Source organism: Borostomias antarcticus (assembly GCF_949987555.1).
Source record: "Borostomias antarcticus genome assembly, chromosome: 14".
Classification (NCBI taxonomy): domain Eukaryota; kingdom Metazoa; phylum Chordata; class Actinopteri; order Stomiiformes; family Stomiidae; genus Borostomias; species Borostomias antarcticus.
This window is the reverse complement of record NC_140247.1, coordinates 2,358,602-2,385,909: the sequence shown is the minus strand read 5'-3', so window position 1 is coordinate 2,385,909 and position 27,308 is coordinate 2,358,602. Positions and strand designations below refer to the sequence as shown.

At 46.9% G+C, this 27,308-nt stretch overlaps 1 protein-coding gene across 1 annotated transcript; it reads left to right on the top strand.

Annotated features, from left to right (window-relative positions):
- Positions 1 to 20,890: 20,890 nt before the first annotated feature.
- LOC311317955 (putative nuclease HARBI1) lies at positions 20,891 to 22,109 on the top strand (the record flags this gene model as incomplete). Its single annotated transcript, XM_084449111.1, has 3 exons — positions 20,891 to 21,560; positions 21,635 to 21,809; positions 22,028 to 22,109. 3 exons carry the CDS (start codon positions 20,891 to 20,893, stop codon positions 22,107 to 22,109), a joined length of 927 nt encoding a protein of 308 aa, XP_084305237.1.
- Positions 22,110 to 27,308: the final 5,199 nt, after the last annotated feature.

Here is a 27,308-nt window from a genome sequence, read left to right as displayed (position 1 = left end):
AGCACTTCTCACTGTTATTTCAAGGGCTTTACTCACTTCATGTGCTAAGTGCTTCGTTCCCCATTTAGTCTTTCCTGCGTTTCTGTTGACGATGACCTCAATTACATTGTAACCTATGATGGGATCACTAGCCACTGCTGGGTCACTAGAGACAAGTATTGGCACTTGTAAGTCACTTGTGTGTCATTGTCCAGCCGAAAGCTCACCTTAATCCAGCCAATATGGGGATGGGCGTGTCATTGGCAGCGTGGAGTGTCAGTGTCTCCTTCCCCAGAAGCTCTGAGATGGGCCGGATAACTGTGTGGGGCAAGTACTTCTGTCGCCATGAATCACGTACTATGATAGACTGTGCCCCTGTGTCCCACAATGCTTTGACTGACTGATTGTCCATGAAACTATTTACCATTCATCTGTTTCCTACAAGGCGCACTAGTTGTGACTGGTGCTGGGGGGGTAGATAATGAATCTCATTCACAGCTAATCTACCTTCTTGTTGTATGTTGTCATTGGCTGGGTCATTGAGCTGGTGAGGGATGGCTCATCCTGGGACGCTCCATTCTGGACTATCATCGGTCCCATCTCGGTAGTCCTTGCCCGTTTCCCGACCAGGTTCTCTGCACTCCGCATCGGCCAATACAATTCCCATATTTTTAACGTCTACACGTTTCCCTTCTGCATTCTAAATGCACTTGCAGTACTTTCCAGTATCATAGGACAGGCATAACAGCAAAAAATAACAAACCTACATTTTATGCTCCATTTTATATATGTAAACACTTGAACCATGACATTCATGCAACTTAGATTTTACTTAGAACTTAGACTTAATTCCATTACTGGGATGCGGTCACGCAGAGCCAGGCTAAACCCAAGACTAAATAAGATAACAGTAGCTACATTGTACTGAATCACGTGCGTCTGCAACAACGGCGGTTAGCTACTTTCACTCGCTAGCTACTACTGCAGAACAAACATATTTGAAATTAACCCATCTGACAAAACGGGATAATAGTGTATATTGACCTTATAAAACTAAATGAAACCATACAGAGTGGCTGTGACACAGTACAAACCTGGAAAACAGGTACGAAAAGGAGAGTGAGCAGCTTTCACTGAAGTCTCCTCAGTTATGAAGAGGCCTACGCGGAGCGCGATACCTTCACTCAACCATGTCACAGCGCCACCTGCTGTCGCGGAATTGCCATTACAGGCCACTAAGATGAACCCAATATAGTTAAAACAGATTTCAAATATACAAAATAGAATTATAGAAAAATGTATTTATACTCTATCCCAAAAATAACCACTAAATGTGATCACCCTTTGGTGGGCATCACATAAGCCTTGAAACTTAAAGGTCCAATACTTCTGATGCTGTGGCACATGGAAGTAGGCATCTTTCAGATCTATGCTGGTGCAAAAGTCACCTGGAAGAAACGCTTCCTGCATGTGACGCATTGTCAACATGTGAAACAATTTTCCTACCATCTAGTTGAAAAGGAGGAGATCCAAAATTGGTCTCAGGCCCCCATCTTTTTTGGCATGAGGAAGTAGCGAGAGTAAAATCCCTCATTCCTCAGCTCTGTCGGGACCGCATTCACCACTCGCTTTGGTAAAAGCTCCACGATCTCTGCTGACAGAGCTGTGGCTTGGTCGGGATGTGGCATCACCGTCTACACAATGGCCGGGAAAAGGCGGTGGAGAGCAACGAGACTGAATGGGGTAGCCCTTCATCAGAATGCGCTTCAGCCATCTGCCCAGGATACACCTTTTCTGCCAGATCACAAGGCATTCCGATAGCAAGGAACTGTCCATAAACCATCTTGGCCCTGACCACCACCAGAATGCGGGATAAACTCCGGTGTTTCGGTCCAAGTCAGGCCAATCTCAAAATGGACCTGAAGAATCGCCAGGGGACTCCTTGTCATGCATCTGTGCGAGAATGAATGACATTCCATCCCGGAACCCCTTCATTCATAAAATGAGAAGCCGGTCCCGCCGAGTACTTGCAACAGGCAACCTTCCACAAATTTGTCAAGATAGACAGAGCAGTGTTGCTCACAGATCAGGGGACCCCTTGACGTCACTCATTGCAGAAAGTCCTGCCAGCTCCTTTGCATATTGAGCCGGACCCAGCAGGACAGCCACCGCTACCAGGTAAAACAAAATGGGGATCAGAAGTGATGGCCTTCACAGAAGCCATCCCCGCTCCAGATTTGCCCGTTCGTATACCATCACCTGCGGTGTGCACAGCTATATTTAGTAGACCAGCCGGCTCAAGCACCCTGCGAGAAACTGCGTGTGTAGTGCCAGTCAAAAAAAGCCTTTGACCAATGGCGGTTGAGCACTGATGTCACCGACAGCAGAGAACCGGAGCCTTGCCAGCTCATTTGCATAGCCAGCTGAAGCCAGCTATTCTGCAGTTCACTCTACCTTCTCCCACCATTGTACCCCGGCGAGCCAAGAGGATGTTACATCTGGTAGAAGCGGTAGTGGAATATGCCATCGCCCATCACCTCAGCACACTCTGGAACACCCTACCCGAGTGCCTAAGAAGGGCCGAAACAACGGAGGTCTTCAAGTGAGATCTCAAGATGTACCTTTTCGACCTAGCCTACAATCACTAGCCAGGACCTTGAGACACAGAAAGGCAGCCTCAAACCTACCTGTGAATCCTCTGTATACATTGGTATTTATCCTGCTATGCACTGTACAGTATGTATATCAAGTAGTGTACAGAAGCTGGTTACCCTGAAACAGGCTTGTTCTGTTCTGACAGCTGTGTTGCTTCAATGCCTCAGTGTGCTACTAACCGTTTTCTGCCTCCCCTAGTGCCTCTCTCTCTCCCTCCTACCTTCTAACCAGGTCCAGTGGATGCCCCACTGTCGCCCGCAGACCACCCTGAGTCCGATAGATACCCCCGTGTCAGCTGTGGATGTCGTAGTATTTAGTACACACACACATACACGTACACACAGACACACATCAGTCCACATCCGGCTTAGGCCTGGACCTGATGCTCTTAGCCTTTCTTGCTCTGAAAATTTAATTGAATGTAATTTATTGCTCTATAAATGTTCTTAGCCATTAGACAAATATATTCCAGGAGCTTGCTCCAGGTTGCCTGTTTTAAATATCTGTGTGCTACTAACCTTGTTCTGCCTTCCCTCTCCCTAGTGCCTCTCTCTCTCCCTCCTATCTTCTAACCAAGGCAAGGCAAGGCAAGGCAAGTTTATTTATATAGCACATTTCAGCCACAGGGCAATTCAAGGTGCTTTACATGAGACATTAAAAGCATTAAAACAAAAAGCAAGACATTATAGACATTTAAAACAAAAGGCAGGACAAATTAAAAGCATTAAAACAAAAAGCAAGTCATTATAGATATTTAAACAAAAAGCAGGACAAATAGAATACAGGAATAAAAGTTACAGTGCAGTATACTGATAAACATAGCTCCTCTTAGAAAGCAGTGGCAAAAAGAAAAGTCTTCAGGCTTGTTTTAAAAGAACCAAGAGTTGCAGCAGACCTGCAGTTTTCTGGAAGTTTGTTCCAGATATGTGGAGCATAAAAACTGAATGCTGCTTCTCCATGTTTTGTTTTAACTCTGGGGACAGAAAGTAGACCTGTGCCAGACGACCTGAGGGGTCTGGATGGTTCATAGCATATGAGCAGATCAGAAATATATTTTGGCCCTAGGCCATTCAGTGCTTTATAAACCAACAGCAGTATTTTAAAGTCAATTCTTTGACAGACAGGAAGCCAGTGTAAAGACCTTAGTACTGGTGTGATATGCTCCACTTTCTTAGTCTTAGTGAGGACTCGAGCAGCAGCGTTCTGAATCAGCTGCAGCTGTCTGATCGATTTTTTAGAGAGACCTGTATACATGCCGTTACAGTAGTCGAGTCTACTGAAGATAAACGCATGGACAAGTTTTTCCAAATCCTTCTGGGACATAAATCCTTTGATCCTTGATATATTCTTAAGGTGATAGTAGGCTGACTTTGTAATTGACTTAATGTGGCTGTTGAAATTCAGGTCTGAGTCCATGACTACACCAAGATTTCTGGCTTCGTTTGTGGTTTTTAGCATTACTGATTGAAGTTGAGCACTGACTTTTAATCGTTCTTCTTTGGCTCCAAAGACAATTACTTCAGTTTTATTTTTGTTTAGTTGGAGAAAGTTCTGGCACATCCAATCATTGATTTGTTGAATGCACTTACTCAGCGCTTGTATGGGATTATAGTCTCCTGGTGATATAGTGATATAAATTTGTGTGTCATCTGCATAGCTATGGTAACATATTTTGTTGTTTTCCATAATTTGAGTTAGTGGGAGCATGTAAATGTTGAACAGAAGAGGCCCCAGGATGGAGCCTTGGGGAACTCCACAGGTCATTTTTGTCAGCTCAGATTTGTAATTGCCTATAGACACAAAATAATCCCTGTCCTTTAAGTAGGATTCAAACCAATCTAACATTGTACCAGAAATTCCCAGCCAATTTTCCAGTCGGCCTAGTAGTATGTTGTGGTCTACCGTGTCGAACGCAGCACTGAGATCCAGTAGTACTAAGACTGAGATTTTGCCATTATCAGTGTTTAAATGGATGTCATTAAATACCTTAATTAGAGCAGTCTCGGTGCTGTGATGTGGTCGAAATCCTGACTGGAAGACATCAAAGCCATTACTTAGTGCCCCACTGTCACCAGCAGACCTCCCGGAGTCCGATAGATACCCCCCTGTCTGCTGTGGATGTCGTAGCATTTAGTTTAGCACACACACACACGTACACATAGGCCCAGTCCCAATGTCCCCCCTAAACCCTCAAGCCCTGAGCCCTCACAGACTTATTGATGTCACCTGGTAAAGTGGTTGAGTGTGAGAGTCTGCAAGGGCTCGAAATTGCATAAATAGGAATGGGACAGCACTTGCGACAGATCACGTGACCACGACCGAGTGAAAAGTCCTTCCATCTTGTTTGTTGTCCTACGTTGTTGTGGTAACGTGTGTTTTTCAGCGATTTCACGTCACGACGCTATGAACTGTGGGTAAATCCCTTGGGCTAAGTCTGCAGAAATGCAGACTTACGGGAAGGGGCCAAAAGGGCTCAAAATGGCTGCCGGAGAGCCCTCACGCACTTGCCGAGTTGACATTGGGACACCCCTAAGCCCTCGCGGACTTCGCGGGAGTGCGCTCTTAAGTCTGCGAGTCTGCAAGGGTGGACATTGGGACTGGGCCATAGACATACACCAGCCCACTTCCGGCTTTAGGCCTGGGCCATAGCAAACACACACCAGTATTCGCCATGTCTCTCCTATGATGCTTTTTTAGCCTCTCTTACTCTGAAATGTAATTTAATGTAATGTATTGCTTTATAAATGTTCTTAGCCGGTAGACAAACATGCTCCTGGAGCTTGCTCGATCGCCTTGTTGAGAGGTGTCAGGGAAGAATTTTTACAGCTCACTTATCTGGCCGCCGGGTGATTACTGTTTTTTTGCTTCCCTCTGGAATATGTAGAGAGTGGGTCGTATGCCCACCTCCCTTGTTCTCTGTAAAGCGCATTGTGTTGCCTCTGGGTATGAAATGCGCTATACAAATAAAGCTTTGATTGATTGATTGATTGAGCACACTGTCAATAGGTTCGCCGTTTCTTGTCGAAGCCTAGGAATGGGCAACTGGTGTGCCGGGCAGGGCTGGACACGGTTGGGCAGGGAGAGGTGGAAGCGGAAGCGCCTGGCTGTGCACACCGAAGGCTGGTGGAAGAGCTGTTTGACGGACGGTGGGCGGGCACGATGAAGCAGCAGGCTGCGCTGCTCCCATGCTGCTGGGATTAATTAAATTAAAAAGGATGTATAGCAAGAGGAGGGGTGTTGCAAGAGTCTAGTCCAGGTTTGTTGCTTGCGAGTGGTGAGCTAGTGTAACATGTCAAGCCATGGATGAGCTAGTTGATTTATCAAACTCTCTCTTACAACCTATAGTCAATCAGGAGCTAGAATCCTAACCTAGAGAGCCAATCAATAATTCACTACCGTCGAAATAACCCTGCAATGTTGGAGACCAATGTTATTCAAAAATGAGTGATTTATTAATTTTGATGCATATTTTGCTTATCAAAATAATTATATAATTATATAATATTATATGTCTAAAATCAAAAATCAATTATTTCAGGAAAATATAGGCCCCATCTTTTCATAATGAAAGTCATTCAGCCAACAGACGCACGCTACTTACAAACTTATTGTATTTTGTATGTGACATCATTCTCACCAGGGCCTGTTGTAGCCCTCCACTGTGTGTTAGGCTATTTCAGTAGGGCTATTTCTTATCAGATGGCACTTTTATTTAAAGAATAAAAGTACATTCAACATTCATTGGAGTGGTCCAGTTGCATAGGCTACCCTAATATAAATAAATTGAGGACCTGTATTTTCAGTGTTTGCTGGTAGCGAATGCCACAGAAAGACAGGGAGGAAAGGGCTTTAGCGATGATTTGATTATTCAATGAATATCATTCGGTCCTCGGTCACGAAAAGCCTATTAAATAACGAAGCACATTCTCTCCTACTCCACAAGGCTTGCCATCTGAAATAACACTCTAAATGTCTTGCTTTTGAAACAGTAGGAAAATAAAAGCATCCCAATGTAATAGGCTACATTTTAATAAATGCTATTTTAGCAAAATTGAAAGTAGGCTTCACATTTACTTCCGGGGTTTACAAATTTGTATCGGAGCTCAGGATTTGGTGCCCGGGACGGTGTCACATCCCAGTTGAATGCGTTCCAGAAACAAAACACAAAACCCTCACTTTTCGCCCAACCTTTGTAGTTCTAGGCAAGTTAGCTATTGTTAGCCATTGTTAGCAATACTGCTATTTGACTTAACAGACACCATGTCTTGACCTGACATCAGTTACTGAGATAGATACTGTAGATAGATATGTTAGTTATAATTAAATAACATCCAGATTGAGAACAAGGTAATAACAATAAAACAATTTGTACAGCACCTTTCATACAGATAAATTCAGAATCTGTCTAAAGTTCTTAAAACCCGTCCACTTGTCAATGTTCCAATCAAATTCCTCTAAACATATGTCCCACCCTCATAGTCTGTTTGCGTCGGAAATACGTCAAACTACGGAAGTTAGATGATCTCAAAACGTCCGTTTCAGTGCGAATTTAATAAAAGACTAGCTGGACTGAACCTACAAAAGTCGTCATTTTAGTAATAGTAAGAACATTACAAGCCCAGCTTGCTAAATCTGCTCAAAGACGCCACCTGGCGGTGGTGCATCACTAAAATGAAATAACACCCATCTGAAATCCCACAAGATTTCCAACGGGATTTCCCTGTCAAATACCGCGATGGTGAAATGCCGCATGATGTATAATTTCTAACTACCCTCAACTGTAGGTGCCTGTGGACTCCAGGTGCTGGAGAATGTAGTGAAGAGCCATGTTAACTGTGTCATCCACTGACCTGTTGACTCTGTAGGCAAACTGCAGAGGGTCCAGGACAGGGTCTGTGATGGATTTGAGATGCTGCAGAACAAGCTGAGGTGTTGAAGATTTTGGTGTACACTGGAGACAGCTGATCAGCACAGTACCTCAGCATGGATGGGGAGACAGAGTCTGGTCCGGCCGCTTTCCTGGTGTTTTGTATCTTGAACAGGCAGTGTCCTGTGGTCATGGGAGTGTGAATTGATATTATGTCATATCATTCCATCATTTCAAGTATGCAGTTTTATTTTACTGACAAAACTAGGTTGTTTAGGGGCTACATATCTGTACAAACTTGGTATTGGTTCTGCACCTTAAGCAGCAATTTCACCTTCAAGGCGTCTTGTGAAAGAAGCTACGAGCTTGGCACAATTGTTTCTGATTTCTGCCCATTCCTCTTGGCATATCCTTGCAAGCTCCATCAGGTTGGATGGGGAGTGGGGAGTGTCGGTACACTGCCAATTTCAGCTCTTTCCACAGATGTTCAATTGGATTCAGGGCTGGGTTCTGGCTGGGCCACTGAAGGACATTCAGACTTTCTCTGGAGCCACTTCTTTGTTCTCATGGCTGTGTGCTTCAGGTTGCTGTCATGTTGGAAGGTAAACTTTCGCCCCAGTCTGAGGTCCAGAGCACTCTGGAGCTTCTTCAGTGTGCTTAGCTGCATTCTTTCCCTCTATCAGGACTTGTACAGTAACTTCAGTTCTGCGTCTAAAGGACTGGTGCAGATATGGTCATACCTGATGAGCTGGGACTTGACGATATCTCGAAAGGTATGGGGTGGGTGGAAACTGGCACGGTGGAGAAGCGCATGTGTGTCTGTCTCTTTAAAGAAGACCTTGGTGGCGAGTGTACCCGTTTGGAGGAAGTCCGGCCCTTTGAAAGTGGTGACGTCTAGAAAGTCGATGCTGGAATTGTGGATGACGGCTGTAAGTTTAATGGAGTCGTGGTGGGTATTGAGGATGCGGACGAATTCAGTGAAGTCGTCCGTGGAGTATGGCCATATGCCCCATATGTCATCCAGATATCGGAAGTAATGCGAAGGTCTAAGGGGGCACAAGGGCAGTATCGTGGCTTCCCACTCGGCCATATAGATAAGGCCGCTAAGGCCGGGGCGAACTTTTTACCCATGGCCACACCCTTCACCTGCAGATACGTACTGTTATTAAAAGAAAAATCGTTTTTGGTAAGGGCCAGATCCAAAAGCCGGAGTATGTGGCCGTCAGGCCGACCCGCCACCGGGTGTTCGGCCAGGCATTTTTGGACAGCAGCCAGACCAGGACCAGCCTCGATATTGGTATATAAACTCTCCACGTCCATGGAGAACAAGAGGTCGTCTGGGTTGAGCCTAGCCGCACGCACCTTCTCGACGAAGTCGTAGGTGTCCTTGATATAACTAGGGTGGCGGGTGGATAAGGGGTTGATAAAGGAGTCTATGTATTCGGAGACAGCATATGTTTCCGTACCGCAGTCCGAAACAATTGGCCTACCCGCTGGTACTAAAAAAGGCACAGGCCATAAGGCCGGGGATTTGTGGATTTTGGGCAGCAGGTAAAAACATCTGGCCCTGGGCTCTTCCTGACCCATGAGGTAAGTCAATTGTTTAGAATTGATGTGGCCCAAGCGGCAGAGATCGGCTAAAATGTCTCTGATTTCCGTGGCCATGTTCTGGAAAATGGGGCCGGGCAGTGACCTGTAGTATTGGGCCATACCAAGTTGCCTCTCGGCCTCCGCCACATATTGGGACCTGTCCATGATGACAATGGCTGTGCCTTTGTCGGCCGGTTTAATAACAATACTAGGATCTTTTTGAAGTTGGCGGAGCGCGATGACTTCCTCCGGTGTTAAGTTGGATTTTTCAGGTCGTAGGAAAAGACGTGAGGTGATGAGGTAGTCATCGTCCAGCAACCGTAGGAGGTACCGAGGGAGTAGGTCTATGTGTGGTTCCCAATGGGATTTGGGCAGAAAATGTGGGGTGTCATCAGGGTTAGATTGATAATCCTCAAAAAAGCCATTAATTTGAGACGTCTATGATAAGCCAACACTTCTGTAAGTAGTCGGGGGCGGGCATTTTTGGTGACGTCGAGGGTGGGAATGAAAGAGAGGCCCCTTTCGAGGTGCCAGTCCAGAGACTCCAGATCTTGGCCCCGGTTGGGACCGACCAGTGGATGTTATCCACCTGGGTACGAAACTCAGAGGGGTGGAGAGCTGGGATACAGTTATTGAAGTGATGGATGCATTTGTTGATGTCCTCAAGTCTGGCTCTGTGGGCCACTGGCAGCTTGGGTGAGTAGGCGATTTTAGGGATATAGATCGTGGCACACGGGAACTTATCTATTGCCCCCTGAACTAAGCGGCCCAGAACCTTGCTCAGGGATTTGTAGGTGCCAGACTCCCTGTTGTTGAGCCCAAAGGAGAGGACTACCTTTTCGACTATGGGACAGGGCTGAGAGATACCGGAGAGAATCGCGACCCCATGATGGAGTTTGGCTCCTGGGTACGTGTCTATTTGGACGTCAGGGTCTAGGATGGTGGGCAGCCACTTAAGGTTGGAGCTGCCCAGAACAAGAATTCTCCTGGCCGGAGCAATAGTCCAGGCATCCTTGCAACCCCCATGGTGGTGTATCGTCCTCAGTGGGGCCAAAGGCAGGGCAACTGGCACCGTCGGGAGATTGCTAGAACAAGCGTTATTGTGACAGGCCGGAGGGGGTGGTGTCGGAGTAAGGGGGTACCCCTGGACACGGTCCTGGGGCCCGGTGGACACATCCTGGACATAGGGGTGGGGGGTGGTGGCCGCTTATTTCTGAACATATTGAGGGAGGACTGCTAACTGTGGGGGCAGGCACGACGGATTTGGAGGGTACCGGCAGGCAGGCCTTGAACCCGGGGGTGTCTCCGGGACCGGGAGGGGTGTCGGGTGGAGGAGAGGGGACATGGTCGCAAGGACCCTCGATTCTCCGGTTTCCAGACGGGTGTCAGACCGAGTGTAGTACGGGTAGCTACTGCGTGCCAAAGTGGGGTTACTGACCATGGAAGGCGGACATGTCGGCACTAGGGTGACCGAAGTGTGGACTGCAGCAGGGTGCGGGGATGGGTTGAGGCGCATCCGTGAGAGGCTCGGACTCAAGGTATCGAGAATTCTGCCTTCGGGGTCCATAACCCGAGGAGGGGATCGGAGGAGGTAATCCTCATCAGTTACAGCAACCGGGAATAGTTGACGTGGTCGGGCCGGGTTGGGGGGGATGGGGGAGTTAACATATGACCATTGGCTGAGCATGGGGGAGACCGGAGGCACCAGTGACGGGGTAGGTGTTAAGCAACCTGCTGACAGGAAGGGGGGGAGGAGGGCCTTGGTGCGGTCTATCGTGCTGATATTGAGGTGGCCCTTAAGTTCCCTGTCCGCCCAGCGACAGGCATGATCCCAGGCAACTTGGTCAGTAAGACCCGGCCTTGATTCTAGGTCTTCGAGTAATGCCTTAACCTTGGAGCGATAGTGACTCTCAAGGATTTGGTAGGAGGTAGATATATAGGTCTCTGTAGCTCGTGTGAGGCCAAGGGACGTGGTAGGGAGAGCGTCAGAGGGGCTGAAGAAGGATTTGAGTTCTATGACCTTCTTGGCATAACCCTCAGGTAGGATGTCATGTTTGGTGAAAGTAAGGATAGTTTCCAGGTTATGGGACGCTTTAAGTAACTTGGTCATCCGCTTAGCCTTGGCTTTAGTCAGGCTGTCCAGCCCTAGGATTGGGGCGGGGACTTTGAATGAGGCGGGGCCCGGGGAGGTGGCGGAGTCCGTAGTTATAACGGTCTTTGGACGGACAGAGGGTTCAAGAGGGGCCTGGCGAGTATTCAGGGGGGCCTTGGGGGCCTCCTGCGGACATGCTGGAGGGGAGGAGACACCCTTCCTCTTTGGTACCCCAGAGGACTCCTGTGGTGCCCTAGCACCCTTAAACCTGACAGTAGCAGGGGTTCTGACACCGATGGTTGGCAGGGGGGGTGGGGGGAGGGAGAAGGAACGGTGGGGAAGAGGGAAAGTATTCCGGTTCTCATAGGGAGCCTGGATATAGGTCTGGTGGTGGTTGTTTGGATCGGAACGGTCCGCCCACATGACCCTGCCAGAGTCGGGGGTATGGAGGTCGCTCATGGCGTGAGAGTGGCGGGGGGGCATGGAACGAAAATATGGTCGTTCGGTAGACCGGTGGGAAGAGTATTTAGTTGAAGATAACTGACGCCCCCGAGGGGGGTTGTTATCCCGTGTATCAATGTGAGGTATGTGGAGTGACATAAGGGGAGGGGGAGGAGGAGGAGGGGGGTATGTGACTACTGGGAAATTGGAAGGCAAGGGGTGATCAAAATGAAGGTAGGGATGTCCAGCAATGGGGTATGGGCGTGGAGGGGTCTGTCCAGGGGGAAAGGGGATGGCAGAACGTCGAGGGTGTTCCTGTTGGCGTGGAGGCCTACGGAAAGGTACGTTCATGGCCGAATGAGGGTTTCCTGGAAGGGGGCGGGATTGGAAGTCCCTGAGTTGGGGGCGGTCCACCCGGCCAGCAGGACCCCAGTTGGGGCGATGGTAGGCACGGTCTCCGCCCTGCCGAGGGTCGGGTCTAGCAGACAGGGATCCAAGGTGGGGGATGGGTCCCTGGGCGTACCGAGCCCGGAGCGGAGCGGGTGGTACCGAGGTGGAGGGGTCTGGTATCGATCCTGGATCATTTTACCCATACTGATTTTGTAAAATCTGCATAGGGTGGAAAAAAAGGGGGGGAACAGAGGGGGTTGTGGATAAGTACTACCTAGTGAAGCACTCCAAAGAACAGAGGAAAATTACTCAAAAAGTGACCAACTGGGAGGCGAACCAGTGAATAAAAGTGAAACATGGTAAGTAGATAAATGATAATAAGGTAACCCCAGAACCTCGGAGGTCTGGAGTGCCGGTGTCAGCGTCTGGCTGGCTAGGTTTTGTGTAACAGAGCTTCCTGACAAGACGTGGGAATAGGTGAACCAGATTCTTTAGGTCCACCACACGTGATGAACAGGAAGAATGCGCTCCGCTACACACCGACAGCCCCAGTTCCAAAGTCTGAAACGGGTTGAGGCAAGAAGATAAAATATCCGGTAGGAGGGGAGATGAGAAGTGAATACACGTAACTGATCCAGGGGGTTGGACTAGGGCAAAGTTTCAGGTAAAAGTTAGGGCGAAACGGTGTCAGGGCGGGGGGCGGGGGGGGGGGAATCTGTGACGTAAGGGTTAGAGAAACGGTCCGGGATAGGTATACGGATAAAGAGGTTGGGATTAGGCTCAGACAAAAGTAAAAGCCTGAGATTAGGGTCAGGTAGGGAGTCCTGTGAGGTTAGGTTTAGAGAACGGTTCGGGATAGGTGTATGGATAAATAGGTTGGGGTTAGGCTAGACAAAAGTAAAAGCCTGAGATTAGGGTCAGGTAGGGAGTCCTGTGAGGTTAGGGTTAGAGAAACGGATCGGGATAGGTATATGAAAAAAGAGGTTGGGGTTAGGCTTAGACAAAAGTAAAAGCCTGAGATTAGGGTCAGGTAGGGAGTCCTGTGAGGTTAGGGTTAGAGTAATGGTTCGGGATAGGCATACGGATAAAGAGGTTGGGGTTAGGCTAGACAAAAGTAAAAGCCTGAGATTAGGGTCAGGTAGGGAGTCCTGTGAGGTTAGGGTTAGAGAAACGGATCGGGATAGGTATATGGAAAAAGAGGTTGGGGTTAGGCTTAGACAAACGTAAAAGCCTGAGATTAGGGTCAGGTAGGGAGTCCTGTGAGGTTAGGGTTAGAGTAATGGTTCGGGATAGGCATACGGATAAAGAGGTTGGGGTTAGGCTTAGGTATAAGTAAAAGCCTAAGATTAGGGTCAGGTATGAAACCCGAGGGTAGGGGTTAGAGCAACGGTTGGGGATGGGCAAACGAGTAAGACGGTGGGGGTTAAAATGAGGTGCGAGCCTGGGATAAGGGTAAAGTATAAAGTCCTACGAGGTAGGGTCAAAGTTATAGCAAGGGATAGGTCCATGGAAAAGGTTTGTAAGGTAAGGTAGAAACGAAACCGAAATTTAGTGAGACATTAGTATGAAACGAAATATTTAAAGGTTAAGACATAATGTTTAAAGGACTCGGCCGCTAAGCCTTACATTACGACTGGGCTAACTAAGATATTAATGGCCTACTAAGAATTTTTCAGGGGGCAATAAAAACTATAGGTTATTTAAGAAAACTAAATATTGGAACACAATCATCAGTAGTTACCCAGACGTCAACGGGTGTTTCGGCCAAACAACTATACACCCTCGGCTTGGGCAGGCCCACCAGGAGTGATCAAATCCCGGTGTGTGTTCCTCCGGGTCAATGGAGCATATTGGGCTTAGAAGAGCAACATTTGGACTAATTTGACCTCTTTTACTGGGAAACCTACAGGGGGCCTAACCTAAGAGGCTAATCTAGAAGTGCATTTAAAGAACGTGGCAAAAAGTAAAAATGGGCGCAGAGGAGGACGAGTCAAATGGAGAGAGAAGTACAGGTGAAACTGGGGGTCAAACCGGGGGTCAAAATGGGGGTCAAAATGCCAGATGGACTAACTACAAAAGCCCCATGAGGGCAAGGGGAAAACCCGCCTGAGCGGGAAGGGGAACAAGTGCAAACTGGAGGGAGACAGGGTCCCCAGAGGAGGAAACCACCTTCTAAGGACCGACAGCGTTCGCTCACCGCTGAGACGACCATAACCGCTGTCCAGCCCACATCCCAGGACGATCCCTAGAATCCACCAGGAGCTACCAGGGTGTATACCGACGTATATTCCCCAAGAGGAAGAACATCAATATAACCCATGAGGTATACTCCAGAGTAGAAACCAAGACCGGAATGACCATGGGACTCCAAACGAGGGGAGAGCAGGGGCTCATCAAACGTATATCTCAGAAGAGAGAACAATCAGAAAAGCACCCCAGTGCAACCAACGCTCAGACAGCCATGGGTGTACAACAATGTATATTCCCTGAAGGAAGAACACTGATGATACACACCGGTAGAACTCGACCAACAGAGCACACTCACCGCTGAGATTCTGCCTCTGACCGGGAAGTGAAGGGGAACCAACCCTAGGAAGGGCCTACAATAAAGAACCATGTGGTGTGAAGGAGAGGCTAAGCTCCAGGGGAATTGGGCCGCGATAAAGGTCCGCTAGGCCTGGACCACTCACCCTGGTTAGTCTGTTGGCCCTGGAGGCTGCACGCTGCTTAAAAGATCAATTTTCGTATTGACTGCCATCCCCAGACCCCGGGGAGGCTGCAGTCTGTTGGCCCTGGAGGCTGCACGCTGCTTAATGGATCAGATCACCATACTGATTGCCTTCCCCCCCAAAAAACCCCCCACATCCTTTCCTACAAACACGCGTACACACGCGTGTACACACACACACACACACACACACACACACACACGCATACACCTCCCTGTTGTTGCTCACTTGAACGCCCCCTAGGTACCGCCGAAGTCCATAGGGTCCTGGATCCGTCCACTGGGACACGTGTACCAAGGACACTTATGCCTACACTGTCTGACTCTGGTTCTCATACCTTATACACCTTACCCTACCCTCCCCTTACTGACCATCTACCTTACTTCAGGTGGCCGTATCTTTTGAACTATAAGTCGCACAGACTTGGGCCTGGATGCGTTGGATAGCCCACACACGTATTTAGGGGGGAACATCCACTTGGATTTGACCTACGACCCTCAGTTTGGATGCGGTTCGCCGGGGAGGATATTGGCCCTCTACTCTGTCCACCAACTTCCTTAGGTCTGAGACTCTCGGGGCTGGTCTCATTCGATTCCTTGTCTTCCCTTTAGTGAGATTTGATCCTGATTCAGTGGTTGTGGGACCTCCCTGTCACCTACAACTTCCGTTTCAGCTGGCCTACTAACCATTGTCCACTTCCAACGGCCATAACTTTTGAACCGTAGGTCCTACAGACTTGAGCCCAGGTGCGTTGGAAAGCCCATACACGAAATATGGCAGGCGGATCTACTCGGTTTTTACCTACGACCCTTCGTTTGGGCGTTATAGGCCGAAAAACGCGTCCGTTTCAACACATTTTTTTTCTGTTCCCGGACTTTTCGTTTCGCCCCTTTCTCGGAGTCTGAGACTCTCGGGACCGGTCTCATTCGACTCCTCGTCGTTTATTTAGTGGGTTTAGACCCCGGGCTCATCTTTCTAGCACCTTCCTAGCCTTTATTATCCTATTTCCTGGTTGAAGACCTCCCCGTAGGCGCAATGCATTCTGGGTAACTCCTTTTTGTCACCCTCTTTTACTTCTCCTGCCTCACTGGATTAATATTTTCACGCGGTTTCTTCACTTTTCTATTTCTATCACTCTCTAGTTTCACCTATTCTATTTTGGAATTTAACCGTGAGGGTTTGTGTCGCGCGAAATATAGACCTCCCAGCCGTTTCAGATTCTGTTTCATAGCACTGTGGTGTTCGCCTTTGAGGTAAGTTTTTTTTGCTTTGGGTGGATACTTCCGGTGTTTATCTTGGTGGGTTCCCTCACCTTGGCGAGGCTTTTCGTATTAGACAAATCCCCTTGCGGCGGTTGGGTCGCCTTGTCCAATCAAATAGGGCCATAGGATGGTACCCCTTTTTTAAGTGGTAGAAGCTTGTGGGGTTGGTCTGATTCACTACTTGAATCAGTTGTGTCTGAGACCCCTCCGCCACGGTATTTCGGTGAACGTGCCATTTGGGAGTGGTCGTGCTTCCTCTTTCCTCTGCCTTCCTTCTCCCCTCCCCTTACCCCACCTTCTTCTTGCCCCCCCCTGTACAGACTGCAGCCCCCCCGGAGTCTGGGGAAGGTAGACAGTACGATAGATTTATCAAGCAGCGTGCAGCCCCCAGGGCCAACAGATTGCAGCCCCCCCAGGGGGGGGGGCGGGCAATCAGTGTGATAATTGAACTATTAAGCAGCGTCCAGCCACTCTACCATAAAGTCCTGATTGGCGGAGTGCTGCTTGGATGGTTGATCTTCTGAAAGGTTCTCCTATCTCCACAAGGATACGCTGGTGCATAGGATACGCTGGCCTGCTCACCTCCCTGGCCAAGGTCCGTCTTCCCTGATGTCTAGGAAGATTCTTGGTGGTTCCAAACTTCTTCCATTTATGAACGATGGTGGCCATTGTGCTCTTTGGGACCTTTAAAGCTGCAGACATTTTTCTTTACCCTTCTCCAGATCAATGCCTTGATACAATCCTCTTTTTGAGGTCTGTAGATAATTCCTTTGACCCCATGGCTTGGAGTTTGCCCTGACATGCACTGTCAACTGTGGGACCTTATATAGGCAGGTGAAAGCAATCACCAATCATGTCCTATCAATTGAATTTACCACAGGTGGACTCCAATTAAGTTGTAGAAACATCTCAAGCAGTATCAGTGGAAACAAAATGCACGTCAGCTCACTTTTGGGTGTCATATCAAAGGGTGTGCACACTTGTCTACATACAATTTTTAATAAATTAGCACAGATGTCTAAAAACCTGTTTTCACTTTGTCATTATGGGCTATTTTGTATAAAATTGAGAAAATGAACTCAATCTATTGTAGACTAAGTCTGTAACATAATAAAACATGGAGAAGGTGAAAGGGGTGTGCAGACATTCTGTATATGAGAATGCTTATTATGATCTTGCCTTGAACCTGCCACTGAATACAGCAATCATTCATCCCCAGCCTTCATTGATGGTGCCTTAATGCCATGCACCTGTCCTTGGACACTGGTGCTCGAGACAGTTTACTGCTTCTCTCCCTTCTGGAACTGCTGAGAGCATTGAATTGATTCATGTTGCATTGCTTTACCATGGTCATTCGGAAGGAGAAAACCTTCGTACTGAAGTTGAAGTCCTATGGAGTGTTAAGTCCAGATTGTCTTCATATTGTTCATTAGAGGATGAATTGTCTTCAGCGGTATCTTCTGGCTTCTTTTAAGATTGGTCACAGAGACACATACTGTAGGAGAACTAGCTGGGCAGTGTAATTGTTTAGTCACAGAGTGGAGACCTGATGGCAGTCTTTGAAAAATTGAATCTGATCATAACAAAAACATTAGTTTAAATACATGCAATAAATACTGATTTGAGGATAAATTACTTAATACTTGTGAACTTATCTGTCCATGCAGCAAGATATTTTTACTTGATAAGACAACTTAAAATAATCTTGTTCGAGTCTAGAAATGAGATAGAAACTAGTAAATAACTTTTAAAACAAGATAATTAATCTCATAATTCCAAATTTAAGATTTTAAATGCTGGCAAGCGCATAACAATTTGCAATGATTAGGCTGCCGCCCCTATCCTTTATCAAAATTGCACATAGTGAAACATTTCCATTTGTTTTCTGCTTGAATTCATTGAGAATAATCAGAATCTTGGCAAAAACTGGAACTTCTCTACAGAGCTCGGTCAAATACGCGTATGTGACCGTTCACTGTTGCCAGACTCTGTTCAATTGTCTCTGTGTTCCCAAGGTCAGAATTAAACAGTGACCACAGATTTTTCTTTGCTCTGCTCGATTTGTGTGACGTCTGTAAAGTTAATAAATAAAGTAGGACCCCACTCATCCGAACTTCAGGCTTTTTTTTTTTTAGCCTGCTGGTTACTGGTGGGATTTTCATTACAGTACTGTAGGCCTACTTGCATTTAAATCTGTCATAATAAACACGTACTGTATCCTACTGTGAATAAAAACAGAACTGTATGTAGACCTATGTTGCCTGTAGCCTACTGTCACGTTTAATTTCTTTGTTACTTTAATGTCGAGTGCAAAACGCAAACGAGTCTGCTGCGCGAGAGCTGCATTCCTTGGTAGCCAGAAAGCGCGTCAGCAACCTGAAGCAGAGGAGTATCGAGTCATTTTTCGTTCCCAGTTAATGGACTTCAGGAACACAGCCTATAGCCTACATCGGTTGTTTTAGAGACTTTCTTTTAGGCTACAATAGCCTAAGACACGACAACTTGTCTGTCATTTCATTTATTTATTGATTGATTATCATTTGCTCTAATTGTTCTAATGTTTGGTTGTTTTTAGGCTATACCATTTTGTTCTGGATGCAGCGTAGGCCTCATTTGAGAATAGAGTACTGTATTTGATCAACTCATGCACTCAAGTGGAAATTAGTTTATTTTATTCTAGGCTACTGTAGGCCTATTATAGGCTAGGCTGTATGAGTTTAGTTGGCTATTTGACTGCAATTTTGATGCATTTTCACAAGTAATTAAGGGTATTTATCGGTCTATTATGAGTCTTTATGAAACATGTATACCACTTATTGAATTTGGTGCATTTTAACATGTTTCAGTCATCCGGACATTTCAGAGATACGAACGACCTTCGGTCCCGTTGGGTTCGGATAAGTGGGGTCCTACTGTATGGCAATATAGCAATAGGCCTATATAGGGTTGCTTAAAGTAAAGTAATGATCTTAGAAGTAATGCTCTTAGATCTCATTCTGCATAACTTGTTCCTACTGTTTACTTCGGTAGAAACACCAGACGTTATTATAAATATGGAGAATGCTGGGATGCACAAATACTCCCACAGACACAATTAAAAGGAACATAATTTGTCATAATGATTGGCAGAGCAAATGCCGGCAGGAATGGTCAGTCTACGGTCTGCATATATCACTATGACAGTCTACAGTGGGAAGTTATTAAGGGTGAAACTACAATTACCCTGGTGTCTGCTGAGACTAGCCTTTTTTGGGGACGAGGACTCATCTGCAGTTGTTTAATCAGCTTTAGCACTGAGGAGATAACGAGATAACCTTGTGCGAGGGAGAGACAACACAACAATTCAATGCGTCTTTTCTCGTAGCCGACAATGTCGAGCTTCTCCGCAGGCTGATGCCTATCAGACAGAAGCGGGATCCCCTCTGCTACTCTGGCACTGAGAACACACTTGGATTAACCCACTGAAAAGTCTGCCAGGATGGGATGTAATTTAACAGTGGGCTTGGGGCATGACATGTTCCCCTCACCTTAAACTAAATTCCATTTGTATTACATAAGACATGCCTCTTAATTCATTTATGTCTCAAATTGAAGGCATTGATGCCATTTCCATTATGTTCAGACCAACACACATCTAGCAGGTTGAGTGGAGCATATTGTAAATCTCACCAAAGGATGGCAACGTTTTCCGGAAATCAGCCCATTTGCAGTAAAATGTAAATAAAGGCAAGATGTCCTACTGTAGTTACTGAAGCAATAACTCATGAGAGGGTGTGGTATATGGCCTATATATATAGGCCCTCGGCTGCACCTCGTGCCTATGACCGCAGCACAAGCCGTGGTATATAGGCTATACCACAACCCTGGAGTGAGTTATTGTTTTTATACAACGGGTTACACAGTCGGGAAATATTTATAGAATCAAAACCTAGTATTTCAGTGTCTTAATACCGATTTTAGTGAACTGCGGCCAGAAAAATAGTTCCCAAAACTATCACGCTGCTATGGAGTTTCAAATGAGGATCAATATTCCTGGAGGAACAGTGATGATATCCCATAGTTAACATGGGTTTGGAACTGTAACTGAAATGGAAATTATCCGTTACCCTTCCTTTCAGCAATGTGTCCTGGATATGACCTATGAGCAACCAAACACCTAGCTTGACAACCTAGACTAATGACGTAGCTACTGTAAGGCACCTCTGATCTGGCTAGCTTGCCACCATCTAAGTGTGATCCATGCATATTTACTGTGCAACATATCAATTGCCCAGTTGTCAAAACTAATTGGCAACAAACTGTTTATGATTGCCAGCCTCATTGGACCTCATTCCTGAACGCAGTTAAGAAGAAGTTAAGAAGAAATTTCTTCTTAACTCCACTTACGAAGTTCCCGGGACAATTCTGGCATTCCTGAATGGTTTCTTATCTCGGATTTGTTCTTATCTAAGAACGGGATTTAAGAACGCGGAAATGCAGTCGTAGGTAGGCCAGACTATAATATATAATAATATAGTCCTATCAAGATCCACAAGTAGCCTACTCATACATTTAACTAAACTGTAGAATTCAGCACATCCCATCCTTTTCATGTAGGCTATATATTTTGCATTTTGTATTAAAAGTCCATATACCGTCTTGTTTTCTATTGTTATTTTGTATTGTTTTTTTTATTTGACCTTGCTTAGTGTGCACGTTGTAAGAGCCAGCGGAGAAACATCTCACTGCTCATTTACTGGTATGTTGCATGTGATGAATAAAACGTCAAATTTGCACGTGAACTTGAACATCAATTATGTCAATTGGGAAACATGCCATCCAATAATCAGTGATCGACCGCACTATTTAAAGGCCCAAGTCTGCACCCTAGGCCTACACACACAATATGGCATATCTACTGCTGCTGGAAGATATCGCTGATCGCGCGCTGAGGAGGGAGCGCCAGTACCTCGACCATGCCGACCTATTCGCAGAAAGTGATGAATACCTGGTGGGACGCTTCAGGCTACCAAGACCTGTCCTTATGGAGCTCTGTAACACCCTGGAGCCAGCACTGAGGACCCGGACCAGATGCCCAAACCCTATACTACCACACGTCCAGGTACTGTCCACCTTGGGCTTCTTAGCCACTGGGACATTCCAGAGGGAGCTAGGAGACAGGGTGGGCATATCGCTGACATCCATCAGCCGCGCCCTCCCGCGAGTCCTGGATGGAATCCTACAACTGGCCACACAATACATCAAATTCCCATATACCACACAACAACAGATCCCAGTCAAGAGAGGATTCCATGCCATTGCTGGTCTGCCCAACACCATCGGCGCAATTGACTGCACACACGTGCGCATCAAGGCACCCTCTCCAGATCCATTCCCATACCTCAACCGTAAGCAATACCACTCCATCAATGTGCAAGTCATCTGCGACGCCCAGAACCACTTGCTCAACGTGGTGTCCCGCTTCCCAGGAGGTGCACATGACTCCTACATGTTGCAAAACAGCTCTGTGGGTGTGCACCTCGAACAAGGCGACGCTGGAGACGCATGGCTAATTGGTAAGTATCTGTGCGTAATTGATAGTTCCAGCAACAGTATAGGATTCTATTCCTCTAATGACATGTCTTATTAGGAGATGGTGGATATGCGCTGGCCCCCTGGTTGATGACACCACTCACCAACCCTCAGACTGAGCAGGAGTCGGCCTACAACGAGTGCCACGCGCGCACTCGCTCCACCGTCGAGCGCACCATCGGACTGCTGAAAAGACGCTGGATGTGTTTGGACGCAGCAGGTGGCAAGCTGCTGTACAAACCGGAGAAGGTGTGTATGAAGAGAACAGCTGAGCAATTGTTCCATTCATGCTAAAACATTAGAGCGCCCACCTCAATCAGCCTAATACAATCAGTTGTTGCATGTTATTAATTATGGCAATTTTTCATCGTTTCAGGTTTGTAGGATAATCATGGCCTGCTGCGTCCTGCACAACATTGCCATGAAACGTGGTGTACCACTACCCCTCCAGACACCTCACCAGCAGGATGTGCGTCCTGATCCAGTCCTGGGCCCAGACAACAGACACGCTGTCCAAGTCCGACAACAATTAATTGCACGCTTATAGGTCAAATAAAGCCTTTCAACCGTAATTGGACTGTCAGTATGCTTTGATACAGTTAACAATTTATCTCAAGAACGAAACACATCACTTCAGTAATACTCAAACAAAGGTTTCAGGGTATCTTTCTATTTATTTCGGTGAGGGTTTCGTTAATGTTCGCCATCGTGCCCTCAAGCGCTTTCCGCGCCGGTGCGATCCTCTCCTGACTGTTGGCGATTCTCAGCTGGCTGTCCAGCACCTCCTGTGTGATTATGTGGCCACGGGCCCTGGGTGGACGGCTGGGCTGGTGGGGCAGCGCTGGTGGGGCTGGGCTGGTGGGGCAGCGCTGGTGGACGGCTGGGCTGGTGGGGCAGCGCTGGTGGAGGGCTGGGCTGGTGGGGCAGCGCTGGTGGACGGCTGGGCTGGTGGGGCTGGGCTGGTGGAGGGCTGGGCTGGTGGGGCAGCGCTGGTGGACGGCTGGGCTGGTGGAGGGCTGGGCTGGTGGAGGGCTGGGCTGGTGGAGGGCTGGGCTGGTGGGGGGCTGGTGGGGCTGGGCTGGTGGGGCAGCGCTGGTGGGGCAGCGCTGCTGGACGGCTGGGCTGGTGGGGCTGCGCTGGTGGACGGCTGGGCTGGTGGGGCAGCGCTGGTGGGGCAGCGCTGGTGGACGGCTGGGCTGGTGGGGCTGCGCTGGTGGACGGCTGGGCTGGTTCTGCCTCAAAATCAGTTTAATCTATGAATAAATGAATGGGTGATTAATTTGTGGGGGGTTGGGATCATGCAATGTTTGGCGCATTGCAATGGCACCTGGTTTTAATTGGATAGCCATTGTGGGAGACATGCTTACCATCCGTTTCAGTATCTGGCGCAAATAACAGGGGGGCTGAGAACAGGAGATGGTATGCGTCTGTGTCCATATCCTCAGCAGCTGGCACACCCCCAACTGCTGTGGTGCCAATGATGGCCTCGATGCGCTGGTCCACCTCAGACAACCCTGGGCCCGCTGTTCCTCCTCCAGTGGCCAGCATCTCTCTCCTATATTTGGCAATTCTTTTTTTGGCCTCTGATTTCACATCAGACCATTTCTTTGTAACTTCGGCCACTGTGCGCCCCTCTCCTGACACCACGTTCACCTCACCTGTGATCTCGTCCCATACCTCTTTTTTTTGGGTTGCCCTATACCCTGTATTCACGCTACTAAATATTATTTCACGTCTATTCTCTACTCCTTGCAACAGTACCTCCACCTCTGCACTGGTGAAGTTCCGTCTGCGTTTGGCCAGTGCATCACCGGGGTTGGCTTTACGTTTGGACATGATTTTAATTGAATCACTTCCTCAACTTTTTCGCTGTTTGGGGATTCTGTGTGCACACGACCCTGTTATAAGGAGCTGGCGGGGCGTTTCTGTATGCAAATTAAGGTGTACGAGAACGTGCATTCTCAGTGGCATTCCTCAATTGGGGAGCACAGCTGAGAACACTTTGGCGGTTTAAGAACACATTTCCACGCGTTCATGAATCCGGCGGGGATCTTTCTTAGGGTTGGTCTTACGAAGTTCGTAAGAAGACATTTAAGAAGACACTTAAGAAAATGTTCAGGAATGAGGACCATTGTCCTCAAACAAGTTGATTTTTCCCCCACGTCTGATATGTCACTGTAGTCTCAGCTTAGGTTAGACCAAGGACTGCCCACTGTTCCGACATACCATTGATCCGATGTCTCACTAGTCCGAAACTTGTTCACCGATCGTCAGATATCCCATTGTTCCGACGGCTCAAGAGTCCGACCGAAAATCGGTTTTTCGGACTAGTGAGACGTTGGACTAATGGGATGTCGGAACAATGGTATGGCACCGGTTAGACCAGGCTAGCTAGCGTTAGCTAGCCAAATACATTGTGAGTTGAGATGCGCCGTGATTAGCTAATGAAAGGATAAAGGATTTAAATCCTGGAGTTGCCCCTTCACATGGGTCTATCTTGAAAATCGTCTGCGTGCGTTGTTTGATGCAAATGCACATATTACGGCACCGGAGATGTGTGCATTCGGCTGTAACGTTAGTGGATGACACACACAGGCTACACTGTAGCCAACAGACCCTACCGGGGAAGTCCGACAACGTGTCGACACATTTTCAAACAGGCTTTATTTTGGTAAACGGACCACATATTGGGAGTCTTTGTGGTTATTTTATCCGGTAAGGGAAAAAAATCAGGATGTGATAAAACTGACTGTCAGTGCGAAAATTACATTGGAATGTTGAAACAGTGAAACAAGACTATGCACCTACAACGGCTCAAAGCTTGATGGTTCATGACGCGAGTATGTAGTGTAATTATAGGTGCAGTAATATTTCAAATGGAACTGTAAAGAGGCTTTGCCGTGGTATATCGTGTCACATCGTAGTCACTGAATTATGAATGTCTAATGTCTCTGTTTGTTATATGTTTCCTGCATTCTGATGTGAATTGCATACATCATGTTGTTATGGGGACATAAATATGTGTCACCAAGAGATTAATTGTCTCTATCTTGATAATAAAAAAAAACAAACAGACCAGGTCCAGCCTGGCTTATGTGCGTGACTGGCTTGTTTCTGTTCAGGACTGGTTGGACGGAAGCTAGTCATGCCACTGAAATAACTGTGAATTGAAATGACATGACATGATGTCTGATAAATTAAGATAGGTCTTGTCGCCTGGACACATCAGTTCCAATGCTTCCAATGCTAATCCTGCACAATAAGAGCGAGATAGCCAGTTAGCTCATGAGAACAACTAGCAGCAGCTTCCATAACATTAATGGTAGCGGTCAGTGGCTACAGCAGTTACACTGATGATTCCTGTAACATTAGCTATTTTGCTGCAATTGGTTCACCTTCTGTTTCTGGACAAAGGTAATGGAAAAACCTAGATAACACATGGCTAGGGCTAGTGCAGTTACTTCCAGGCAATCTCCATACACCCACTGGTGAAAACCATGTGTCTCTAGCCCGCTCAGGGGCTGAGTTGTGGAGTTCATGGCATGGATAGTGGTGTGATGGCGAGACTCCGCCCCCTCAGGTCAGAGTTGGTCGTGGACAGTATACCTCTCTCCGGGCCACCCACCTGCCCCCACCAGTGAAGACCCTGTGTCTCTAGCACACTCGAGGGCTGAGTTGTGGGGTCCGTGGCATGGTGGCGAGACTCCGCCTCCTTGTGTCATATTAAGTCTATACTATAATAAACTAAATAGCCTAACTCAAATACTCATTGAATTGCTGAAACTGAACAAGGAACCACTCTCTATCTAAGCCTGTTGCTGCCCTCCTGTGGCTGAAAATGGTAAATGCTCTTGTGGTAGCAACATAGAACTGCAGGTTCTGGGACCACTGCCTCTTGTGGTAGCAACATAGAACTGCAGGTCAACAACGGGGCAGAGGCAGCTAGAGAGTAAGCCAGGGAGGGACTGCAAATTGATATTTGCTATCCTAGGTGCGCTGGCATACAGCCACGCACAAAAGCAACATCTAAATTATAACGAATCTGGCTATCGGAACATAAGCTTATCTAAGCAGGAAGACAACATTTAACAGAAAACTATGTTTTGAATTTGAAGTGCAGGAAAATGACTTCTCCTTTTGGTTTAAAGTGTAATACCTCGACAAACAGCCTTGGTGACTTTGATCCAATGGATCTCTGCTGTACCAAGGGTTGATAGAGTTGTACAATCTGGAGACAGAACTAGCCCTGACTCTCACCTGTGTTGTTGGAGCTGCAGGTTTATTGTGTGCTCTCTGTTGGAGGCATACAGAAGGGATGAGGTTGGTGGCAAATTTGCAGTCTGAAGGGACATCTGTGCTTGTTTTATACTGTAGTTTTGATTGTTCCACTTTTTGTCTTCTTGTAGACGTACAGTACCTTAATGAAAGCTCTCTCTCTCTCTCTCTCTCTCTCTCTCTCTCCAAAAATACCTACAGAATGTAAAAGGTCAGAAAGGCGCTGATTAAACCAGGCCAGGTCCAGCCTGGCTTATGTGCATGGCTGGCTTGTTTCTGTTCAGGACTGGTAGGACGGAAGCTAGTCATGCCATTGAAATAACTGTGAATTGAAATGACATGAAATAATGTCTGATAAATTAAAGGAGTAGTAAAGGGAAAAATCATGTTTAGCCCTGTTTGAAGGTTACTTATGATCATATACAATGGTTGAGATCAAAAAGTTGACAAAACTAGCACTTTTGAGAAAGTCTGATAATTGCTCTACCACCGTTTTGATCATACAATGGATGTGGATGGGCACCGTGAAAAATCATTCAAAAAACATGTTAAACTCTTAATCTCAAAGACAAGAAACTCACCAAGGTGTTAGTTGGCGTTCTGACATAATTTGCCATAAAGTAATAATCTAGTTCATCTGGAAAGTCTTTTTTAAATATTTAGCATAGAACTATTTAGTCGCAGCACATACGTGTGTAAACTTCTGCAAACTAGGTAGCCTAGCAACATAAACAATAACAATAGCTACCGTAAGTAGTTCCGCTTCCTGAATCCCCTCTGCTGATTGATCTACACATCTACAACGGTCGCGTCAATAGATTTCATAAAATGATGAATAAAACCCTACAGGATTCATACTTTGCAGCGAATTTGATGTCAGAACACCAACGGACACCAATTACCCCCTCGGTGAGCTTCTTGTCTTTGAAATTGAAAGTTTATCATGTTTTTGAATGATTTTTCACGGTGCCCACCCACATCCATTGTATGACCTAAACGGTGGTAGAGCAATTATCAACCTTCTCAAAAGTGCTAGTTTTGTCAAATTTTTGATCTGAACCATTGTATATGATCATAAGTAACCTTAAAACCTGGCTAAACATGATTTTTCCCTTTACTACTCCTTTGAGATAGGTCTTGTCACCTAGACACATCAGTTCCAATGCTTCCAATGCTAATCCAGCACAATAAGAGCGGGATAGCCAGTTAGCTCATGAGCTCACAACAACTAGCAGCAGCTTCTATAACATTAATGGTAGGGGTCAGTGGCTAAAGCAGTTACACTCATGATAACAAAGTCATCCCCACCGGGTCTTGAACCCCGGTCTCCCGGAGGGGAGTCCAATGCTCTCACCACTAAACTACTTGTGGAGTGGAGATCGACGGGTGGTTTTGGTGTCCTTCTTCCAGTCCCTAGTGTGGGCTGTGGTTAGAATAAGGGTTGGGGTTGGATCTGA